The sequence below is a fragment of the Chenopodium album genome, chromosome 27, assembly GCF_948465745.1.
Source record: "Chenopodium album chromosome 27, dcCheAlbu1.1, whole genome shotgun sequence".
NCBI lineage: Eukaryota > Viridiplantae > Streptophyta > Magnoliopsida > Caryophyllales > Amaranthaceae > Chenopodium > Chenopodium album.
Window position 1 is genome coordinate 23,985,127 of NC_137860.1, and position 25,545 is coordinate 24,010,671.

Consider the following 25,545-nt stretch of genomic DNA (forward strand, 5'->3'; position numbering starts at 1 on the left):
TCTTCAAATTTTGATGTTAGGTTTTAGTTAGATTATGAGAATAGTATGCATATCTGCATTGTGTTTGTGTATATGTGTTTGAGTACCAGTAATATGTGCATTGTGCATTGTGTGTGAGTAATATATACATATGTTATTTATATGCATGACAAAGGTTATTATATGCTTTGAAAAGGGTCACTTTATGCTGTGAAAAGGGTCACTTTATTCTGTCAAAAGGGTCACGTTTGTATTTAAAAGGGTTACTTGTTGTAGTTTAAAGGGTGACTTTATGCAGTGAAAAGGGTCACTTTATATAGTTAAAAGGGTCACTTTATATAGTTAAAAGGGTCACTTTATGCTTGTTAAAGGGTTACTTTTTTATTTAAAAGGGTTAGTTGTTGTATTTTAAGGGTGACTTTATGCAGTAAAAAAGATTTTTATGCATATATTCTAAATTTTCCCCTGAGTAATTTGTGAATTTGTAATTTATGGTTATCCTCTGTATTAATTAGATATAGGTGGTTCAATAGGTGGATATCGTTATAAATCGCCTTCAAGGGGAAAAGGAATGGGTAAAGAGCCTGCTAAAAAGAACAAGACAGCTCCTGAGAAGGACAAAACAGAGTCTAAAACTGGGAAGTCTAACATTGTGAAGGCTAAAACTGTGAAGGCTAAAACTGTTCCTAAGAAGGCCAAAGCAGAGTCCCAGAAGGTTAAAGCATCTCCTAAGAAGTCTAAAATTGTATCTAAGAAGGCCAAAGCAGATGTTGAATTGCAAGTAGTTTCTGATTCTGATTCTGATACTGTTGTGTAAGTATAAATGTTTTTTGTTTTGTATTTTTTTAATCATATATATCATGATTCTGATTCTGATTCTGATATTGTTTTACTTATATTATTATTATTTAGGGAAAAAAGACCCTTGATTGCAAGGTGCAGACCACACACATTGGAATTAATGATGAGTAATTTTAGTCCTAATCAACAAAAAGCTGTTGAAGAAATAGGTTTTGGTGGTTTATTACATCTGAAATTGAAAACTTTGAATCGTCAAATGCTACATTGGCTGGTTGAACACTTTAATGGAGGTAGCTGCATGTTCACTATTGCTGCTGGTAAAGAGTTTGTAGTTACTAAAAATGATATATGTGATGTCTTTGGCTTGCCTATGAGTGAGATTGCTGTTCCTGAACTTCAGAAGAATCCTGAAGAAGGTAGTGTAGATAAACGTATCATTCAGTCATGGAGACATGATTATGGTCTTACTGAGAAGCAACCTCTACATTTGTCAAAAGTGGAGTCTAGGATGGTTGATTTGGATGATGGTGGTGAAGAATTCAAGAGATGTTTTGTGCTACATGCTATGTCTAGCTTCTTAGCTCCTACTACTAATAGGACTGTTTCATTGAAGTTGCTGAAGGCTGTGGAAAATGTTGATGAAATCAAAACATTTGATTGGTGTTCATATGTTTTGAAAAAATTAAAGAAGGCTGTTGTGAATTATAAGAATGATGAAAATGCTCAAAATGTAAGTGGTTGTTTGCTAGCTTTGCAAATTATGTATTTTCATCGATTAAATTTCCAAGGAGAAAAGGAAAGTAGTACCCTTCCTTTGATTCAACATTGGACTGATGCGAAGATTAAGAAGCGGATCAATTTGGAGATTAAAGCTGGTGATTTTGGGCAGGGACCATTGGATACCCTTACATATCCTGTTTCACAGCCTGAAGTTAGGGATCCTATAACTCCTGTTGTTAAGCAAACTTGTGGTCAAGGGGCTTCTACAAGTGGTAGAAGTGGCCGCATTCTTGCATTTGATCTTCCAGAAAGTGTGATGACTGATGATGAAATTAAAGAAATTTCAACTGATGTAAGTGCTCTTTTTTTTTTATTTTTTATTTAGTTATTATCTCTTTTTGTGCACTAAAGTTACCCTTTTTGTGCACTAAAGTTACCCTTTTTGTGCACTAAAGTTACCCTAAATATTCAGTTATAAGGGTTACTTTATGCATTTTAAAGGGTAACTTTATGCATAATAAAGGGTAACTTTATGCATTTAAAAGGGTAACTTTATGCATATATCATGAATTTTCATTTGTTTTTTATTTTTATTTTTTATATTTGTATAGTTCTTATTGGTTCATATGTTTGCAGGCTGTTCATGAAACATTTCTTTTGGTCAAAAGAAATATGGATATATTATTGTTGGTTCAGTCACAGGGTTTTCAAACCTTGAGTGATATGATTGCTTCTCGCAGAACTGAATCATTATCCTCTGATGATCCTGTTGTATTTTCTCAAACACAACAGTTACTTTCTGATCCTCATTACCTGAAGCTTTTAGATGGTTTAATTGAGGAGTGTAACAAGATGAAGTCTATTCATGAAATGTTTCGTGATTTTTATGAACCTGAAGGTCATAACAATGATGATCCTGATAATGAACCTGCAGAAGATTTGAATTTGAATAGGTCTGAGGATGATGTCAATGGTAAAGGAAAAAGTGTTTTGATGAATAGGTCTGAGGATGATGCTGGGCCTTCTGTAGCAAATGCTTCTAGACGTATCGTCAGAGGCAATAAATCTTTTTGCTCACTCGACTGTGGGCCAGTAGGTGTGGATGTTCCTTTTCTTACTCTGTTTTTGAGGTCTAATGCTCGGATTTTCAAGAAATTGCCCAAGTTACATCAGGAAATTCTTGATTATTGTTTACTGAAGGATAATTCAATGATGAGGAAGTTAAATGTCATTTTTTATAATAATTATATTTTATATGTTTTTTTTCCTTTATTTTTTTGTTTAATGCTTATCTTATTTTTTATTGTTGCAGTGAGAATCTTGTTACTATTGGGATGAATTTTTTAATTCCAAGAGAAGACATGGTATCCCTGGTAGCTCCACTTAGAATTAGATGGTGCATCATTGATTGCTACTGTCTGTATTTGAACGAGAAGGCATGTTTTGATTCTGGTCCTCAAAAATTCTTCTTTGGTGTGAGGCAAAGTGTAAGTAATTTGATTTTTTTTTTTTTATATGCACTAAAGTTACCCTTTATGTGCACTAAAGTTACCCTTTATGTGCACTAAAGTTATTATCTTTTTATATAAACAAGTTCTCATACTTTTAATAGTTTGCATTCTTGCATGTTTGTGAAAACATTGGCAAAGGTGAAGTTTCACAAGCTGTTAATGATTTGCACGGTTTATGGGAAGGTTGGGTGAGCTATGAGAATCCTGAATGTGATATTATGGATGCTGAACTGGTATATTTCATGATAAATTACTATCAAAACTTTAAAAAAGTTCTGTTTTGTGTTAATCTGTCTAAATCGGTGTTTTAATTTTTTCTGTTTCAGATATATTTTCCTGTTCTTATTGAGAATCACTACATTTTGTTTGTTATTGATCATACAAAAGAGGTGGTATATTATCTTGACAATATCATCTGGCGTGATGATGCTCTTGAATATACCAAAGAATTGTCTTCACACTTGGTATGTTTATGTTGATTTCATTGTTATGTTTCTGTTTACTTATTGTTTCCATTTAAATTTTTTTTTCTTTTTTCTTGTTTTATTTTATTCTAAACTTTTATATTTTATGTCAGTGTGATCAAATGGGTGTTTTTCTCGGAAAAAGAAATCATCCAAAGAGTGTTCAGCTACCTTCTTATAGGTTTCAAATTGTTGAGTTGGAATGGAGAAAAGAAAAGGTTGACAATTTGGACTGTGGGGTGTTTGTTATGTATCACATGCTCCATTTTGTTGGCGAATCGTTCAAATTAAATGAACTCAAAACAGTAATTATTCATCTATTTTGTATGTAGTTTTTCCCTTTCTAATGCTTTTATTAATTACATATTGATAAGTTTTTTTTTTTTTTTTTCTGTTGTGAGATTATTGGGAGAAAATTTCTGCGAGGTGAGATTTGTACGACACTGGTGCTGTGTGATTTGAATGAATCTAGGAATGATGTGTTGTCAGAATTAGAGAAGTTCAATGAGAAGAAGAAAGATCCTGCTTATTGCCAAGAAATTGAAATGAGAAGAAAGGATGCAATTGCTGCAAAGAAGAAGAAAGATAATGAAGAAAGAATAATGGCAGCTGAAGTAGAAGCAAAGGCAGAGGCAGACGAAGAGAATCCCAAAGGAAAAAGGGCAAAAAAGAAGACAGACAAGTACACTCCTTCTAAAGGGTGAAATGACTGTTAGAAGCAAAGGTTGATTAGGTCTAGGAGCATTTTTTGAACAATGAAAAAACTTAATGTTTGTGCATATACATCAAGTTAAATGATGTAATTAAACTTATTGGTTAGTTTTTTGTTCTTTTGGAATACTGATGTATGTGCATACATTAAGTAATTTGAAAGGTTCTTGTGTATGTTTTTTGGGGTCACTTTTGTGCATAAAAAGGGTTACTTTGTGGCATAAAAAGGGTTACTTTTTATATTTGATAAGGTATACTTTTTTGGGTAGATAGGGTAACTTTTATGCATGAAAAGGGTAACTTTTATTGACAAAAGGGGTAACTTTTATTACTTGAAAGGGTAACTATTAACAAAGAGAAGGTTAATTTAGTGGATAGAAAGGATAAGGTATACTTTTTTTGGATAGATAGGGTAACTTTTATGCATGAAAAGGGTAACTTTTATTGACAAAAGGGGTAACTTTTATTACCAGAAAGCGTAACTTTTAGTGGATATAAAGGATAGCGTTTATGCATGAAAAGGGTCACTTTAATTCATGAAAAGGGTAACATAAGTTGATGTTTCCAAGAATTAAATATCTGCTAATAAAAGTGTCAATCACATTTTCATTAAACTTGTCATAGAGTAAAAAAACAAAAGAAAAATAGTTTAACAATACAAGGTATATTAATTTCAAAAAAAAAAATGTTCAAAAAAAGATCTTAAAAGAGTCGTAAGTTAGGTGTTTTTTATCCAAATTCTGAATTTGGAGGTGGCAGTGCTGGTTTTCTTTTTCTCTTGCTTTTTTCAAGTCCTCCTTTTGCTCTCTTGCTTCTTCCTTTTGTTACAGCCGTTTTAGGATCAAGTATTTGTGGTACACTTGTGCTTGTACTCGATGCTGAAGAAACGTCAGTATTGCTTTGAGTGCTGTCTGCCACATCAGGAATGTTAGAAGCAGCTTCTGTACTTTCTTTCTAAGCAGCAATAGCAAGTAAGTCTTCCACCATTTTAAGACTGTTTCTGAAGCTTAACAATACAAGGTATATTAATTTCGAAAAAAAAAATGTTCAAAAAAAGATCTTAAAAGAGTCGTAAGTTAGGTGTTTTTGATCCAAATTCTGAATTTGGAGGTGGCAGTGCTGGTTTTCTTTTTCTCTTGCTTTTTTCAAGTCCTCCTTTTTCTCTCTTGCTTCTTCCTTTTGTTACAGCCGTTTTAGGATCAAGTATTTGTGGTACACTTGTGCTTGTACTCGATGCTGAAGAAACGTCAGTATTGCTTTGAGTGCTGTCTGCCACATCAGGAATGTTAGAAGCAGCTTCTGCACTTTCTTTCTGAGCAGCAATAGCAAGTAAGTCTTCCACCATTTTAAGACTGTTTCTGAAGCTTTCTTCCATAAATGCTCTTGTGTCTTCATTTTCTTGACTTTTTAAGATTAGATTGTAGTATTTCCTCATCATTGTTTGCCTCCATGGAATATATCGCTGTTTAGGATCCTGATTCTTCAACCTATCCCATGCCTCTGTTTTTGCAAACTTAGTCCATCTTTTTGAAACATACTTATCTGGTATTCTTGTTACTGAATGCAAATGTAGAATTCTGATGCAATGATAACATAACCATCCAGATGCTTCAAAATTTTTGCAAGTGCACCATACAGTTTGGCTCTCATGTATATAGTTTACTTGATGTGCAGACCATGGCTTGTCTTCTAGTGTTACTTGATAAAGTAGGCATTCTTCATTACTGCCTAACATCTGAACAGTTGTTGCCATAGAGTATCCAAACTCCTCTTCAAAATCTCTAAAGAGTGATAAAGTGAAAACCTGTACATCAAAATCATGTAGGTTCATTTAAATTGCCATATATTAGGTGTAATTTATGTAGTTGTCAGTTAACTTTTTACCTGTGCAGCATGCTTTAGCATTCCAGAGAGAGGCAATGAAGTGAATGCTATTGACTTGCTACAGGTAAACTCATCATATTTCTCTGTGCTTCTCCAACGATTGGTTGTCTTCTTAAATATGGTATAAAATTATGTCAAAGTAGTTGTTTTACTTGCTCTGAATCCTATAGCATGATTAGTGCTTTCACTCCTTTGTGACGATAAGATTCCTGCTGAAAAGAAATCTCTACTAAGGGCAGGACACCATTTGTCTTTCAACTCATACACTCTTTTGTACCAAGAGTGTTCTGTCAACTCATATTTCTGCAACATTGCCTGCCACTTTTCTTCGAATTCTTGTTCTGTCACACACATCTTTAAGCACTGGTTGAATGCAAATTTGAATTCTTTGTCTTTTTTAAGAGCTCCAAATCTGGTTATGGCATTTTGCTCCAAATGCCATATACAAAGTCTATGCCTTGTATTTGGAATCACCTGCATTGAAAATAAAGGGGTCACTTTATGCTGTTAAAAGGGTTACTTTATGCACTAAAAAGGATAACTTTATGCAGATAAAAGGGTAACTTTTATGTGAAAAGAAAAACTTTATTGTCAGATCTCAAATCTGTAAGATGTCAATATAAATCTTTTACCTCCAGAATTGCATTTGCCATTGCTTGGTCCTGGTCAGTGAATATTGAAGTTGGTTTTCTATCCTCCATAGCTTTGAAGAAGGTTTGTAATAACCACACAAATGAATCTGTTGTTTCATCCCCAATAAAAGCACATGCAAACATACAATTATGCCAGTGGTTATTTATGCCAACAAATGGAGCACATATAAGATTATATCTGTTGGTTCTGTATGTTGTATCAAAGACAAGAACATCTCCATATATCCTATAGTCTTCTAGCATCATTGAATCTCTCCAAAAGATATTGCAAATTCTTCCTTCTTTGTCAAACTTCACTCTAAAAAAGAAGTTTGGATCCTCTGATTGTTCTTGACTTAAAATGTTCACTAAAGTTTGAGCATCTCCAGCCTCAATTTGTTCCATTCTTAACCTTGAGCAGAAATTCAGGTGATCTACAACACTATGGCCTACATTCTGTTCTCCTCCAGCCTCTGTAGCCATGTAATAGTAAGTGTCCATTGCAGTTAAACCTGAAGATTTCATTGTTTTGATTGCTTCAGTTTTTTCCTTTGTCATTTTTCTTTCAGAACGATGCAAATAATGCCACTGTGGCTTTGTTAGCTCGTGGTTATGCTGAATAACATGAGACACCACCTCAAACTGTCCTTCTTTATTCACTTTTGCTCTTATGCATGCCTTGCAATTTGATCTTGTAATGGCTACTTGTCTTGGCTTTCTTGCTTTTACATTTACATCCTCTTCATCAACCATTTCAACTAACTTTGTTTTCTTCTGACCTGAATGTCTCTTTCCCTCAGCAGAACACACATAGTTTTTCTCAGTTACTATTTTTGTGTGTTGTTTGAATCTAGTTGTATGTTTTCTTATTGAAAATCCCAGTATAGCAGCATGTTTTTCATACAATTCCAAAATTTCTTCAAAAGTTTCTCTTACCACACCAACAAATGATCCTCTAAGATCTAAACCAGAAGCATCAATTGGATTTGTATCTGTTATTTAATACAAACAAATCAGATAATAACCACAGCCAGCATAAAAAAGGGTAACATTCGTGTGAAAATAGGGTAACTTTTATGCATGAAAAAGGTAACATTTAGGTATTCAAAGGGATACTTTCTGCATACAACTTGAATTTTCAGCATACAATTTGAGTGTAACATTTGTGCATAAATAGGGTCACTTTTAAGCATGAAAAGGGTAACATTTAGACATTCAAAGGGTTACTTTTTGCATACAATCTGAGTGTAACATTTGTGCATAAATAGGGTCACTTTTAAGCATGAAAAGGGTAACATTTAGGCAATCAAAGGGTTACTTTTTGCATGCAATCTCAAAAGTTCTGCATTCAATCTGAGGGTAACATTTAGGCATAAATAGGGTCACGTTTATGCATAAAAAGGGTAACAATTATGTATTCAAAGGGTTCTTTTTAGCATACAATCTCAAAAATTTATAGAAATTACCTTCAGTTGCATTTGTTTTGGTTGTTTGTTCTGAATTTGAATCAATTGATTTATCAGGAACCACTTGATTTTCAGCATTGTGTATTGCGTCTTCTGCATTATCAATTGCTTCTGCATTGTCTGGATGGTTGAATATTGGTACGAATTCATCTCCAAAACAATAAGTTTCTTCTTCTTCTATAATCGATCGATTTAAATCGATTTCAAATTCAGTCTCAACTTGCCTCTGTTTTTGTAGCAATTCGTGAATGAGATTGCTGCATTTTGTTGTATCGAAAGTCGAATTCTCCATTGATGATCGATTTCTGCAATTTGTAAGTTTTCTCACCTTTTTTCTCCTCGATTGATGATCGAATTTTTCTATTTGTGCGTTTTCTCACCTTTTTTCTCCTTTATTGATGATCGATTTCTGCAATTTTTGCGTTTTCTAACCTTTTTTCTCCTCGATTGATGATCGTTTTTTGCAATTTTTGCGATTTCTCACTTTCTCTCTCCTCCATTGTTCTGCGTTTTCTCACTTTCTCTCTCCTCCATTGTTCTGCGTTTTTTTGATTTAGGTATAAAATTCCGTGATTTTAAATTCCGCTATTTTAAAAAAAAAAAAAAAAAAAAAAAAAACAATAAAGAAGTTGCACGTGAGAAAAACCCGATGTACAGTAAAAATACTGTACACCGGGTACATGCAAATGGAGTTGTAATATCATAATAGAGTAGGCTGAAATTTATTTTTATTTAATAAAAATAATTACTCTAGTAAGAAAAAAATCATTTATTTGGACATCATCCCATTAACCCTTCCTTTACATAATAATAATAATGATATACTAAAAAGAAGACAATCAATCATCAAAGAAAAAGGAAAGAGCCTTTCTTAATATAATGAATTGATGGTTTTTTTTTTTTTATGTAATTCTTTGTTGATTGATTTCTACTAAAATAAAATAATTTAAGATCCTTTCTTTCTTTTTCTTTTCTTTTCTTTTTTTTTTTTTTTTTTTTTTTTTTTTTTTTTTGAAAGAATTTAAGATCCTTTCCTAATAAAATAAAACACCCCTTTTCTGCAATATAAATTTTACTCTTTCTTAAATGTGATTATTACATCTTGTCAAAAAAAAAAAAATGTGATTATTACATACGCTATAAATTCATCATAAGGTCAATAACAAGCTTAAGTTTAGATAACTTTTTATTCACTTTATAAAAATATCAGATTTGATTATGAATTAACTTGAAATCTAAGGGTTGATGGATATACAGTCCTATAAAAAATTAAAATATATAAATCAAATTTAATCATTTATTACACAAATTTACATGTTTATTTTTCATGTATTATTAAATTAATATTATATAAGGAACACAATTTTTTATATGTGGCTGGTCATATCATGTAGTCGGGATTACTCGAGTTACCCGATCAAGGGTTGGAAGGATTCAGTCAGGTGTTACCCAAGGGGATACTCGCTCGATCATGAGTAACTCGAGTAACACCTAATCGAGTAACTCAAATAACCCCGACCACATGGTGTGGCCTGCCACACAATTAAACCCCCTATAAGGAAAGATATGTTTAGTTATGAGTTTGACGGTTTGATTAAAACTATTCAATAATCAATATAAACCCAGCTGTCTAATTGCTTCACATGTGTAGAAACTCAAAGACAAATTAATTGTATGCTTAAACAATATAAAATAATTAAATACGTAGTATAATAATACAGAGCGTGATATTCTCTATCATAGAGGATGGGCTTACGTTTCTTTTGATGGGGTTGAGTAGATATTATAAAGACTTTCTCAAGCTTACAACACCAACTCATTAAACTTTGCTCTTGAAGCTTAATCAATATAATTCTTTGTCTCTTTTAATATTTCTTCTCTATTACAATGGCGAACCAATCAAACTCTAACCAAGGCATTGGAGTTGTGAATTTTCTTAAGCACAAAAATTACTTCATAGTCGGATCAACTGGCTTTACGGGCAAAGGTATTGTTTACTTCTCTACAACTTATAAATTCTCTTTAGCTTTATACGAAGTAATACTAATGTACTTGTATTTACTATCGTTAAATTTGATGTATATTCATTAGGCCGATGAAATATATACACAAAAGTAAAGAATCACATACGAGTATATTACTATTTTGATATATAGTAGATGTATAAGCATTTTTTTTTTATATATATAAGGAGAAGGGTCCTATCGGGTCGGAATCTCTAACATGTTATTTCGATTCGGGTTAATGGGCTAAGAATTTTGGAAAAAGGGTAAGGGAATCCTGATCCCAAAGTGCCTCTAGTGAGGTTTGATCCTATAAAGTACAAGCTTATTATACTAGACCAAGATTTATTTGATGGAGCGTTAGAAGATACTCCCTCCGTTTTTAAATACTTGCTCAACTTTTCATTTTCCGCCGTTTTTAAATATTTGTTTCATTTCCTTATTTGGAAAGCTTTTATAATATTTAATTAATTTCTCTCATTTAGTGGACCCAACAATATTAATTCCATATTCTCTCCTTCAATTCTCTCAACCACTACTTTTGATTTTTATAATTTTTTATTCTTCCACCAACCCTATTACCTTCGTATTTTGTTACTTTCTTTAATTTCTCCTAAAACTCCATGCATAGAGATATAGAGCAAGTATTTAAAAACGGAGGGAGTATGTCAGAAAATAAAAATACATTATTATTGATATGTACTCCGTATATCATGGACTAATTGTTAGTGATGTATATCCTTCACAACCCTCACAACAATCTTTTCGTATCTTTGACTTGTTTAGAGTCTAGTGCTCTAGTCTAGATTTAAAAAATACAAAGTACTGTTGAGATTTGTATACAAGTAGTATTTTGTCATGATTCCCTTAGCTGTACATTACGTAATTAGTGCCTTACCCTTATACAAGTATAATTTTGTAATAGTCTATGATTGCTTTATTAGGCCCTGCTCTTTTCACCTTAAAAAAATAATATTAAATAAAAATAATTTCAGTTCAGTAAAAATAAGTTCAGTTCAGTAAAATTAATTTCAGTTCAGTAAAAATGATTTCAGTAAAAATAAGTTCAGTTCTGTAAAATTCAGTTTTCTTAAAGAAGAATTATAATAGAAAATCAGTAAAAATAATTTCAGTTCAGTAAAAATAATTTCAGTTCAGTAAAAATAATTTCAGTTCAGTAAAATTAAGTTCAGTTCAGTAAAAATAATTTCAGTTCAGCAAAATTAAGGTGAATCAAACAGGGCCTTACTTCCTCTATATTTTTGGATGAATCACAATAGTTTTTTTTTTTTTTTTTTTTTTTTTTTTTTTTTTTTTTTTTTTTTTTTTTTTTTTTGAAATATAAGTTTTAATTTACTTCGTATATACATCACTTTTATTTTCAGTTAATAAAATTTCTCTATCTCTCTCATACGGAGTATCTCATACTACCTCCGTTTCTTTTTAGTTGACACGTATTCCTTTTTAGGAAGTTTCTTTTTAGTTAACACGTTTTCTTTTTTGGATAAATGTATCTAAATTAAACGCGACAACTACATAGAAACGGAGGAAGTAGTACATTTTTTTTTCCTCTCTCTAGCACTCATTATTCCAAAAATTGTCAAGGATTCTGTGAATTCAGAGGGTGTATGGTTCACATACTTAAGGTATAAGGTATGGGTTTAGAATGGTTCAAACCCATATCTTATGTTTCTTTTATGATTTTAAGAGTTGCAAACGCATACCTTAAACTCCCAAAGTATTGGGGTTTAGAGAGAGGTGGGTTTGGCTCATTCCTACTAATACTTTTAGGTATCAAATAAAAGAAAATAAATTATATTCTATAATCATACCATACATATGGTATTAATTAAGAATCAAGTTACAAACCCATACCACTACATGATTTCATTCTTCATTCCAACTTCATACCAATTTGCAAACCAAATGCCCCCTCAAAATTAGTGATACATCTAAAATAACGGAAAAAGTATATAATGACAATATTCATTAGATTATTGAATATATATGCAAAAATTAAGAAACCGCCTTACCATCATAACTCATAAAACCACTGTTATGAGTGAGGCCATGCATGTTCACTCTTCATCCTACAAACATACTCCTACATTTTAAGTTGCTTCATTTCTCTTGGGCATGTATGTCAATGTAAATCTTTGATCAGTGATATCTTTAACTATTAATATGTATATATTATAACAATTGAAAATTAATAATTTATATTCATTGAGATGATGTCAACAAATACCCACATAAGACTATTTTTCTTATGTATAAATCACAAGCATTAATCAAAAGAGGTTAAATGAATAGTGTAAAAAGTACAAATGGAGCAAGTAATAAAATGCGGAGGGAGTAGTATTTAGGACAAATAATTTCAATTCAGGTAAAAATAATTTCATATCACTTTGTTACGCTGGCTTTTGATACCATGTTAAAGGATTAACTACAACTAAATGGTTAAACTAAGGGCCTGTACTCTTACGTTGAAATTCAGTTCACTTCAGTTCAATTCAGTTCAGTTCAGTTCAGTTCAGCTCCTAATTTCCTTCTCTTATAAAATATTCAGTTCAGTTCACTTCAGTTCAGCTGAGTTCAATCAATGAGAACATGCCCTAATAGTTGGAGTCAAGGATTGATTCATATTTACTGAGTACTTAAAGTCTTCTTATGCCATGCATAAAGTCACCACTTAAACTAATTTGTATGATATAATTGAGATTTAATAATTACCACATATTTTATGCACTTAAAGGGTTCTTGTTGTGTGATTGGCCTCAGTGTTCATTGAGAAGCTATTGCGGGAAGTTCCCGAAGTGCAAAAGATTTACCTCTTGTTGAGAGCCAAAAATGCGGAAGCTGCAGCGCAAAGATTGAAAACTGAAGTGAGTTTAATACGTCTTATTATGAGTGTTACAATTTGAATTTGATTTTTTAATAAACTTAAAAAAAAAAAACATATATTAAATTATTAATGTATACTTGTAATATCTTGTTGGATCTGTCACAATAGATACTTTATAATATCAGTTATACTTAAATTTTAACAATATACAATTAAAGTTACTATAATCTTAATCAGAGTCGCGTCTTTGTTTTGGTCAAAATGTACAAGGGGGTGAATTCAATTTGTTATTATTTATGATTTGGTTTATACTAGTAAGTTTTTACATATTGTTTGCAGATCATAGATTGTGAAGTATTCATCCGATTGAAAAAGGTGCACGGAGAAAGATATGAGGAGTTCATGAAGGGCAAATTGGTTGCAGTAGTTGGAAATATTATTGAGCATCCTTGCTTAGGCATGGATGCCGATTTGGCTGGTGCCATTGCCAACCAAATTGACGTGATTGTAAATATTGCTGCCGATACAAGATGGCATGCCAGGTTTACTCCTTTTCTCATATAATGTCTCTCTACATGAATTGTTACCAATCTATTATATAAGAAATACGGAGTATTAATTAATACTATCAGAGATATTCATGACTTAAGTTTTATGCAGACTTTTAAGAAGAAAAAAGAGAGAGATATTTGTAGGTAATTACATTAGAATCACACTAAACAATAGAGAGAGATACGAAAGACTAGGAGAAGAACGGGGACTGAAAAGGGGAAAATCAATAAAAGGGCATAGCAAGGATATGACCATAAATAAATAAAAGAAGTGAAAAATAAAATGTAAAAAAAGGAAAAATTGTATTTAATGGCCCTTAGTTTTTGCATTGCTATTTGGTGGACCTCTTAGTTTAGCTAAGCTCTAGTTAGTGCAAATCTTCATTAATGGCTAATCCATTTGTTATGCCTCATTGCTTAAATGCTTAACCTTTATGAATGCAATTACTAACTTAATCCTTAGTTAACACCACACCACTACCTAAGTGTTAGAATCCAACCTCTTAATTATGTATTATCCAACCTCTTAATTATGTATTCTCCTTTATTTTCTTTGTATTTTCTCTTATGTATTGTTTCTTAAGTCTTTCTTTTTATTTTCTAGGCTCTAGGGAGAATTATTGTGTTACTGTCATTTCAACGTTCACTTGTAATTCTCTAGTGATACTATATAAAGCTCTTTAGGGAGCGAATGGTTATTGAATCTAAGCTCCCTACCCCGTTGCTATTGCTTTAAGACTTGTGTGTTGTTTAAGCCTTTATAGATATTGTGCTTGCCTTGTTTTAAAGCATCCCCCACCAAACCAAGAGACCCAAGATACACTTTCATCTCGTCGGTTCCGCTTGTGCCCGCTTCGAAGTATCGGCCGTCACAAGCCCCGACTCCGCACTCGTTGTCATCGTGTGCCCTTTTAAGACACCTTTGGTCCGTGTTGCTGTGTGCTCACGAACCTCCCTTAAGATAGGCTTGCGTCCTTGTCGTCAATAGACAAGCGCGCGCCGCACGATCTAGTGTCAAAACACTCGGACCGTGACAGTTGGTATCAGAGCCGAGCTTGCCGCAGATATGGCAGAAGAAGGAGAGATGCATGAATATACAATCGAGGAACGACTTGCTTGGCTTGAAGGCAAGTCCGAACATTGGGCGATGCTCGAAGAAAGGTTGCCCAAACTCGAGGATATTGTGATAAAACAAGCCGAACAAATGGAGAGGCTTGCAGCAACAGTGGATGGGTTAACGGAGCAGCTTAACTTCGTGCAAAACGTTGCTGATGAAGCACAAGACAAATGTGCAACCCTAATGCATGCCCAGAGAGGGCTCGGGGGAAGTGGAGGTGCCAAGATCAAACCTCCCAAACCTCGAACCTTTAATGGCACGAGAGATTCAAAGGAAGTCGGTAACTTCATCTTCGATATGGAGCAATACTTCCGCGTCTGTTAGTTGGAGAATGAGTTAAAAGTCGATACCGCCACCATGTATTTGGTGGATGATGCAAAGCTTTGGTGGCGCACCAAGTACGCCGACATCCAAGCTAAGAGGATGTCGGTAGATACTTGGGAGGATCTAAAGAAAGAGCTTATGGCCCAATTTTATCCCGAGAATACCGAGTTTGTTGCCCGCACCAAGCTCGCCGCTTTACAGCATAAGGGTTCTATTCGGGAGTATGTCAAAGAATTTTCAGCGTGCATGTTGGAGATCCACAACATGTCGGAGGAAGATCGCCTATTTAATTTTGTGCGCGGTCTGAAGGAATAGGCCCAAAGAGAAATTTGGCGCCAGAAGATTGATACCTTATCGGGAGCCATCGCCGCAGCTGAAAGGCTGATGGACTACTCGTCAGAGAAAGGGCAAGGTTTGAAGAAAGGGAATAGTGGCCCGACACCGAACCCTCCTAGAAACTCGGGATATGGTTCGCAAGTGAGCTCCAACAACTCAAACAATAGATACAACAGGAGTGGGGGAGAAGACTCTCGGAAGAGTGGAGCTTCTTCCTTCTCTAGTAAGGGAAGCACACCTAGTTCATCTTCGGCAGCCAGGCCATTGACGTGTATCCTTTGTCGGGGACCGCACAAGTGGTTTGAATGTCGACACAAGGGAGAGATTGACAACCTCCAAAAGAAACTTTCCTCGATGTCCTTAGAAGCGGCGGAGGTTGAAGAAGCTGATGAGATAGAACCCAGTGAAGGGGAACATTCAAGATTGGGTGCCATTCGTATGATGTGTGCTATGGAAAGAGAGGCCTCTGAGGGCCAACCCAAAAACTCTGAGTTGATGTATGTGAAGGTGTTGGTAAATGGAAAGGAAGCTCAAGCCATGGTGGATACAGGTGCTACCCACAACTTCATTTCAGAAAAGGAGGCAAAAAGATTGGGGTTGAAGCTGCTACCAGAAGGAGGTAGTATGAAAGCGGTAAATTCGGCTGCCAAACCAATCCACGGCGTTGCTAAGAGAGTGACAATGAAGCTAGGAGATTGGAGCGGACAGGTGGACTTTACCGTGGCGCCCATGGATGACTTCAGCTTGGTGCTCGGCATGGACTTTTTACACTCTAGTAAGGCAGTTCCGATGCCACATCTTAGATCTATACTTGTGCCCGGGCAACAACCATGTCTCCTCAGAACCTGCAGTCCTGGAAAAGGGCCGAAAGGGCCCCTCCTTTCAGCAATGCAATTAGAGAAGGGGTTGAAGAGGAACGAGCCCACGTTTCTCGCAACACTTTCCGCTAAGGAAGATGAAGTAAGCGGAGACCTTCCTCCTGCCCTTGCCGAGCTTCTAACAGAGTTCCAGGACCTTCTCCCGAAAGATCTACCAAAAGTTCTCCCACCTAGAAGAGCGGTGGACCATGAGATTGAGCTGGTTCCAGGGGCGAAACCCCCAGCGCGAAGCCCTTATCGCATGGCTCCCCCGGAATTGGCAGAACTCCGGAGACAATTGGAGGACTTGCTCGAGTTAGGCTTCATCCGCCCATCAAAGGCTCCTTACGGGGCCCCTGTGCTCTTTCAGAAGAAACAAGATGGGAGTCTTCGATTGTGCATCGACTACCGAGCATTGAATAAGGTTACGGTGCGCAATCACTACCCTATTCCTTTGGTGGCGGATCTATTCGATCAGTTAGGGGATGCAGTGTATTTCACCAAGCTAGACTTGAAGTCTGGCCACCACCAAATTCGCATTGCCGAAGGGGATGAACCAAAAACTGCTTGTGTGACGAGATACGGGGCGTACGAATGGCTAGTCATGCCCTTCGGATTGACGAATGCACCTGCTACATTCTGTACTCCGATGAACCAAGTATTCCGAGAATACTTAGATAAGTTCGTGGTTGTGTACCTTGATGACATTGTTGTTTACAGCAAGACTTTTGAAGAGCACCTCGAGCACCTCAGATTGATCTTCGAGAAGTTGAGAGAACATCACCTGTTTGTGAAGCGAGAAAAGTGTGCCTTTGCGCAAGAAGAAGTCGGGTTTCTTGGGCATTTTGTGGGGAAGGGTCGATTGAGGATGGACCCGAAGAAGATATGTGTTGTTCGCGATTGGCAAGATCCCAAGAACCCCTCCGAACTGCGATCCTTTCTAGGATTAGCGAACTACTATAGAAGATTTATCAAGGGATACTCATAGATCGCAAGTCCGCTCACCGATCTATTGAGGAAAGAAAGTCGTTGGGAATGGTCAGGCCCACAGAAGGAAGCTTTTCAGAAGTTGAAAGAAGCAGTGGTGAAGGAGCCGGTCCTTGCCCTTCCAGACATCACCAAACCATTTGTGGTCGAGACGGATGCTTCAGATTTTGCTCTAGGAGGAGTGCTCCTCCAGGAAGGGCATCCCATTGCATTCGAAAGCAGGAAGTTAAATAACGCTGAGAGGAGGTATGCGGCACAGGAAAAGGAGCTACTAGCCATTGTGCACTGCCTAAGAGGATGGAGACACTATTTGTTGGGATCAAAGTTCACCGTCCGCACAGACAACACCGCGGCGAGTCACTTTCTCACCCAACCCAAGCTGACAGGAAAACAAGCCCGGTGGCAAGAGGCCTTAGCCGATTTCGACGTGGAGTTCACTTATAGAACGGGGTCCAGCAACAGAGTGGCGGATGCCCTGAGTAGGCGTGCCGATCTTGCTGCAATGTACAAGCTAGCGCCAATGAATGCAAGCAGCATTGCCACGTCCGTGAGAGATCAAGTGCGAGCCTATCTCCCAGATGATCCGATGACAAAGTCCATAACGAAGTTGATTGAAGAAGGGAAGACTAGACGCTTCTGGTTGGACGACGGACTCATCTTCACCAAAGGAACAAAGCTTTTCATCCCTAAAGCAGGAGGATTGAGAAAAATGTTGCTGAAGGAATGCCATGACACGCTATGGGCGGGACACCTAGGCTGGCAGAGAACCCTTAGTCTACTCGCGATGGGGTACTACTGGCCAGGAATGAAGGAAGATGTGATGAGCTACACCAAAACTTGCCTTGTGTGCCAGCAAGACAAGGTTGACAGACAAAAACCCGGAGATCTCCTAGAACCCATTCCAGTTCCCACTCGACCTTGGGAGAGTGTGTCAATGGACTTCATTAGCGGCCTCCCGAAGGTGGACCAGTTCTCTTCTATCATGGTGGTGATAGACAGGTTCTCCAAATATGCAACGTTCGTGCCCATGCAGAAGGCTTGTGGAGCAGAAGAAACGGCGTCGCTCTTCTTTAAACATATTGTGAAGTACTGGGGATTGCCGAAGAGCATAGTGAGCGACAGGGATACCAGATTCACGAGCATATTTTTGTCTGAGCTATTCCAAATGATGGGGTCTGATCTCAACATGTCGTCAAGCCACCACCCTCAATCCGATGGACAGACGGAGAGATTCAATGGGCTTCTTGAAGAATACTTGCGTCACTTTGTGAGCGCTAATCAGAAAGATTGGGTGAGACTTTTGGACGTCGCACAACTTTGCTTCAACGCTCAAAGGAGCTCTTCCTCCAACAAAAGCCCCTTTGAGCTGATCATGGGTCAACAACCTCTCCTCCCGCACACAGTGGCCGATTGGGAAGGTGGAAGGAGCGCTCAAGCTCGGGAATTTACAAGAGAGTGGAAACAGAACACCGACATTGCAAAAGCCTACCGAGAGCGAGCTTCGCGTCGGATGAAGAAATGGGCTGATCAAAACAGAAGGCCGGTGGATTTTGCAGTTGGGGATATGGTGATGGTGAAGGTCTTATTAGAACAGTTGAAATTTCTCAGAGGCAGAGATCGCCGTCTGATTCGGAAATACGAAGGCCCCATCCGTATTACTAAACGGATTGGGAGGAATGCTTATAAGGTGGAACCGCCTGCGTGGATGAGGATTCACCCCGTCTTCCACGTTAGTCGTCTCAAACCTTATCATCTAGATCCCGAAGACAGCAACCGCAACGTCAGCTACCGCGCCAACATCAGGACAAGAACAAGAGCCACTCCTACTCCAGAAGACTGAAGCTGCTAGGATCTCTAGAGTATGTTTTGTAAGTCGACGAGGACGTCGACAGCTTAAGTGGGGGAGGATGTTAGAATCCAACCTCTTAATTATGTATTATCCAACCTCTTAATTATGTATTCTCCTTTATTTTCTTTGTATTTTCCCTTATGTATTGTTTCTTAAGTCTTTCTTTTTATTTTCTAGGCTCTAGGGAGAATTATTGTGTTACTGTCATTTCAACGTTCACTTGTAATTCTCTAGTAATACTATATAAAGCTCTTTAGGGAGCGAATGGTTATTGAATCTAAGCTCCCTACCCCGTTGCTATTGCTTTAAGACTTGTGTGGTGTTTAAGCCTTTATAGATATTGTGCTTGCCTTGTTTTAAAGCATCCCCCACCAAACCAAGAGACCCAAGATACACTTTCATCTCGTCGGTTCCGCTTGTGCCCGCTTCGAAGTATCGGCCGTCACAAGCCCCGACTCCGCACTCGTTGTCATCGTGTGCCCTTTTAAGACACCTTTGGTCCGTGTTGCTGTGTGCTCACGAACCTCCCTTAAGATAGGCTTGCGTCCTTGTCGTCAATAGACAAGCGCGCGCCGCACGATCCAGTGTCAAAACACTCGGACCGTGACACTAAGCCACCAAAATCACCCCATTGTTGATTCCACCAACGTCCAACCACGACCACCACCACCACTGCCTAAGCGACACCACTTCTACCAACCACGAAACCCACCCCTTCCCCCGAAATCCACCCACCACTGATCATAAGCTACCTCCACCACTCGAAATTTACACACTACTTTCTTTTACAGGTATGATGTGCTCCTTGATGTGAATGTGAGAGGGGTTTCAAGACTTCTTGAGTATGCAATGAATTGCAAGAAACTCGTACTTCTTTTACATGTTTCGACAGGTACGAACTCAATTAGTTTTGTTTGAATGTGTTTTACTTTCATTTGATTCAATAAGCTTTAGTTGAATGTGTTTGACTTCCATTTTATAAAATTAGTTTTGTTGAATGTATTCGACTTTCATTTGATTCACTAATGAATTATTTCTTTTGCTTTTTAATAAATATATATATTTTTTTACATTATGTTAACAAATATGTAGTTTTAAACATATACATATATATATATATATATATATATATATATATATATATATATATATATATATATATATATATATATATATATATATATATATATATATAGACCAATCATTTCTTTGTATCCAAAAATATTATAATGTCTTTTAATTTGGAGCCCTTAAAATTTGAGGACTTGTACGGTCACCTACCCTGCACACCCTCAACATCGCCTATTATGAACTTAAATGTAAATAACCTCCATTTAAATGAAGAACTTAAAATCAGATCATTTGAACTATATTTCCTCAGGCCATTAATTGTATGTCTATCTAATTATATTTTGTTGTTCATATCATAGCTTTTGTCACCCGAAAAGCTATGGGAGTTGTTCAGGAAAACCCTATAGTCATGGAAAAAAGCAAGTTAAGGAGAGAAAAATCGAATTCAGATGTACCAGCAGAACTAGACATCAAAGCAGAATTAAAGTTAGTTGATGATTTATTAGCTTCAGGCATTCAAGAATATAAATTACCTAGAGAGATGATCAAGTTAGGCATGAGAAGGTACTTTTTTTTAAAATCTTTGCTTAGTTGTTAAGAAAGTATTAATTTCGTCCTCAAACCAAGTAAAAGTCTCATTTTACTTTTATACTACCTCCGAGATTAATTGACATAACAAAAATCGACATATTTGTCAACCCACTAGTTTGATCATTGTTATATACATGATTAAATATTTGTTTAAAACATAAGAATGTTGATAGTATGAACATATATACAGATATCTAACCTGTAGTTAACAACTACTCGACAATACTTGCTTTTAATTTGGTAAAAAATATTGTCAAAATCATCGAATTGAAGTACAATGATCAATGTCAAACCCTCCTTTCTTTTTTATTCCGTTTTAATCAATTAATTAACCTCCATTATTTTCACGTTTAATGTAACTATCTATACTTATAAATAACTTATACCTCACAATTTCATTAGTTTATTCGCCTTTTAAAAAAATTCATGCTAAAGCAAATGAGACTTTTTATTTGAAAATAAATGGAGTACTTTATATTATTAGATGCTGTAAATGTAGTATTATGATGATGTGGTTATTAGGACATAATATGATGATATAGTTTGACTAATTATAGCTTATTATAGAATTGAGATTTTTGAATACGGTCTTATTTAATTGGCTAATACTTGGTATAATTATAAAAATAGGACCAAAATCCATGGATATTCGAATACTTACATACTAACGAAGGTTATGGGAGAGATGGTAGTAAGCACAATGGGAGATATATTACCGACGGTCATTATCCGTCCGAGTTTCATTGGAAACAGTCTTCAAGAGCCATTTTCTGGATGGATTGAGAAATACAGGTATAAATAAATTTGGAACTTTTTCTCTTTTACTTTTTTATCTTTATGATATTTTAAGAACAAGGAACCGTCAAACAAAAGACTATATCCGTTACACACTATTTGCAACGATTTGACATAAAGTAGAGTGGGAAAATGTCTAATCGTTGCAAATAATATGTAACGGAGGTAGTATAATTATTTTCCAATCATACTAGTGCAAGAAAATTTCATTAAAACAAATTAAACAAACATATTCTTGTACTACCTTCGTTAACATTTACTTGCAACTTTGGAATATTTTATGTCTCTCAAATAATACCCCAAAATTGCAAGTTAATGTTAACGGAGGTAGTACTTGATTTGTTCCTCATATTGTATTGCACCATAATGTACATCAAACTCCGTATACTTCGTATATTACACCATAATGCACATCAAACTCCACATGACTGTACTTTTCCTTACAAATCATAATACTTATATCCGCCTTATTTGGTTAAAAAAAAAACAATGTGTAAATAGCATCAATGTAGGAATGCAAATGAATGATTCATATTTAGAAACAAAAAAGGAAGTAGTAAGAAATCTTTTTTTTTTTTTAATATTCTTGTTTTTTAAAAACTATTATAGGGGGATGGACCCAATGATCTTATCGTACGGAGAAGGACAAATGCAAGGAATTTTGGCAGACCCCAAAGGAATTATAGATATTGTAAGTATTGTACATAGTAATTCACTACATCACTCTCACTTGTATGTAGCTATTCCACCATTTTAATTTTGTTCCTGTTTTGTCAAATCCTTAATCATTTCCTATTTCTTAATCATAAAAAATATAGGAAAATTCTTGAATCATTTGCAACCCTATATTTTTGCTAGTCATATTATCTTTGGTCGATAAATAGGGTTGTCATATCCAAGTGTCGTACCCAAATATGAATGACAAGGGTACTACTAGTATAGAGTTGAAACAAAGAGTTAGCGTAACATAGATACCCATCTATCTAACAACACAAATCTATTGACACTGTATGTGTATGTGCATCTGTTTATAGGTACCGGTTGACATACTCGCAAATGCCATAATAGGTGCCATTGCACACCATGCGATTTCAGGCAAACTTGGAGTACATGTTTACCACCTTGCTTCATCAATGGTGAAACCACTCCAACTCCAAATCCTTTTTAAGTATTGTTGCAATTACTTTATGTTGCATCCATTCAAAAATTCGAGAGGAGAAATAATCAAAGTCGAAGAGATGGACTTCTATGCATCATTAGATGAATATATTTTGGCCGGAATGAATTCTAGGCCTTCTAATGAAAAGATATATAGCCATCTTGTTCGCATAGCCGCTATCTATGAGCCTATAATGTTGCTTAGAATAAGGTAAATTCTAGCAACTTTATATATATATCTTCTATCTTCGTGCTTTTTACAGTATTTACGTATTACCTCCGTTTCATATTATTTGCAACAATTAGACATTTTTTTCTCTCTACTTTATGTCAAATTGTTACAAATAATATGAAACAGAGGTAGTATTTTAGTTTTGACTTATTTTTTCTCATTAAAATATAAAGCCTTTTAATTTTGTATAAAACAATATATAACATTACTTCATATGGAACATGTGTAGTACCATTTCTTCCTTTTACATCTATGTTACGGCTTATATTTAGTATGTAGATTATATAGTTAATGGGCCTAGTTCATGAGCCCTAATCTCTTGTATATATATACTACTCACACTTTAATACAAACTATGGAAAATTATTTCGTGACAATTTCCATTATATGAAGTAATAACAATATGCTCGTAGCATATATCCCGATGCATTATCTCTATTGTTACATCGTTTACATTAAATTAATATGTTGCTCTTTTGTGTAATTGCATGGATGTTGATTATCTTATGATCATTTTGCTCAGGTTCAACAACATGAACACCCAAAAATTGTTTGAAGCAATGTCTTCGGAAGAGAAGAAAATCTTTAACTTCGATGTGAATCGCATTGATTGGGAAGATTATTTCATGAACATCCAATTACCTGGTCTTACAAAGCACATCCTCAAAAAGAAGATTGTTTCGCCAAAACTTTAAGACTAAGTTACGTCAATTTATATTTTTTTTATAAGAAAAAAAGATCATTAGAAAGCCTTCAAATCCTCATAACGAAGGGAAAAGCCAATTTGCATATACCAAGTACTCTGTATTTGTTTGTTGCTTCATTTTATTTTCTTGCATAATGTTGAATAATTCAAAACAAGTGATGTAAATACTAATAATGTACTACACATTTGCTTAATAACTTGTGAAGGTGATGGTATTATTTGTGTTACTTTCTTTTTTCCAGTTTTATTTTACACTACTTTAAAATAGTTGCACCATTTTGACTTTTACATTTGATCACAACACATAATTTTAACTATTAATAGGATTTATCATACCCTATACAATCATGATTAACATTTTGACCATTTATGTCATCTAGGAGACTAGGATGTTGTTGGATTTATCTTAAAATAACTTTCAATATATCAAATTATACATAGGGTACATAGTAATGTTTACACTAACCTAAATGACATAGTCGTAGCCAAAGATATGTATTGAAGATTGTAAAGGTTAAATGTATCAAATAAAAGAATTGAAACTGAGGGAGTACAATGATTAGAGTTGAGTTATTGTCTTAAACAATGATTAGAGCACGCTCAGGATGATACAAGCTAAGTAATTCATAAATAGGATGATACAAGTTATTCATCAAAAAAATAAAAGAAACCATTCTTTATATTTAGATTCGAATCAGTCTCTTCCTTTCAAAATTTTGGATTGTTATGTACAACCATTAGTATTCATTATATCACACTTGCCAATATTTCAAATTATAATAAGAGAAGAGACAATATCACATTATTATTAGATAAATGAGTTATTCAAACATAAAATTTTCTTTGTCCTTATTCGTGGGCCATAATTTTCTTGGCTCACTTTCCTTATTTGAATTGTTCATGCCCATTTTACATCTATCTATAAATATAACTAAAGTAGCAACCGCTGACATCATATTGTCCACATGGCAGTTTTACAAGAAAAATTTTCCCTCCTAAATAAAATATGATGTCATAATATTTTTCTTTGATTTCAAATTTCAAATTTAATTTCACCTCCTCTCAATTTATCTATACTCTTTAATTTATTTAATTTTCTTTTTCACCTCTAATTCATACTCCATATTTCTTATACTTCGTATGAGGTAATTAACTAATATATATACATACGTACTCTATGTTTCAAAGAAATTTCTAATATCGTGCATCGCACGAGACTAATCTAGTTACTTTAATATTTAACTCAATCATAGACGGAACCAATCCAAACACTCTTCTAAGTTCTAATGCTTGTTGTAGACGTGTTAATTCGAGGGGGGAAAAGGCGTGCTGAAGTAGTCCTGCGTAATTTTTAAATGGGTCAATGTTTTTTTATTTTTTTTTAATGTGTTTTTGGTTGACTTAATAATACAGTATATTGCTTACTGCACGTTATACAGTATATATGGGTAAGTTTGTTGTAACAGATATACTAGATTTTCATTGCTCTGTAAGAGTGAAAGTAAATTGTCTAGCTTTAGTTTACTTAAGGGGCAAAATTTTAATTCAGTAATACGAAAGTCAGCCAAAAATAAAATCTCAAATTCTCAATTCATCTATCATGTCAATGCAACAATTGATTGTTGCCACTTTGACATTATTTGACCTTACAATTGGTATTGGTTATTGAAATGATGATCCATTAATCTATTCTGATCAATCTGTAACATCATTAACGTTGCAATCAAAAAGAAACGGAAGAAGTATTAGATGCAGATCGCTAAAGTCACTTAAAATATGAATGATAACTTTTTTCGTAGTACAAGCAGAGATGTGTAGTATAACTTTGTAGAATGTTATGATGCCATCTGCACTCCTGGGTTGTCTAAGCATAACCAAACTCCATGAATAAAGTTATTGGTTGTTTTATACTCTAATTGTAATTAGCAGCTAATTTAGCACTCATTAAATCACTC

General features: G+C 35.1%; 2 protein-coding genes across 3 annotated transcripts; both read left to right on the forward strand.

Moving 5' to 3' along the window:
- Positions 1–756: 756 nt before the first annotated feature.
- LOC145620556 (uncharacterized) lies at positions 757–2,873 on the forward strand. Its single transcript, XM_081675248.1, has 3 exons — positions 757–792; positions 892–1,852; positions 2,137–2,873. The coding sequence occupies exons 2-3, from the start codon at positions 941–943 to the stop codon at positions 2,836–2,838; spliced, it is 1,614 nt and encodes a 537-aa protein (XP_081531374.1). The 5' UTR covers positions 757–792; positions 892–940; the 3' UTR covers positions 2,839–2,873.
- LOC145620557 (uncharacterized) lies at positions 2,845–4,290 on the forward strand. Of its 2 annotated transcripts, XM_081675249.1 has the most exons (5): positions 2,845–2,987; positions 3,113–3,244; positions 3,338–3,475; positions 3,589–3,780; positions 3,877–4,290. In XM_081675249.1, the coding sequence occupies exons 1-5, from the start codon at positions 2,862–2,864 to the stop codon at positions 4,177–4,179; spliced, it is 891 nt and encodes a 296-aa protein (XP_081531375.1). In that variant the 5' UTR covers positions 2,845–2,861; the 3' UTR covers positions 4,180–4,290. The 2 variants fall into 2 exon arrangements, with proteins under 2 accessions (XP_081531375.1, XP_081531376.1); XM_081675250.1 differs by lacking the exon at positions 3,589–3,780 and having other exon boundaries at positions 3,877–4,287.
- The last annotated feature ends 21,255 nt before the right edge of the window (positions 4,291–25,545 follow it).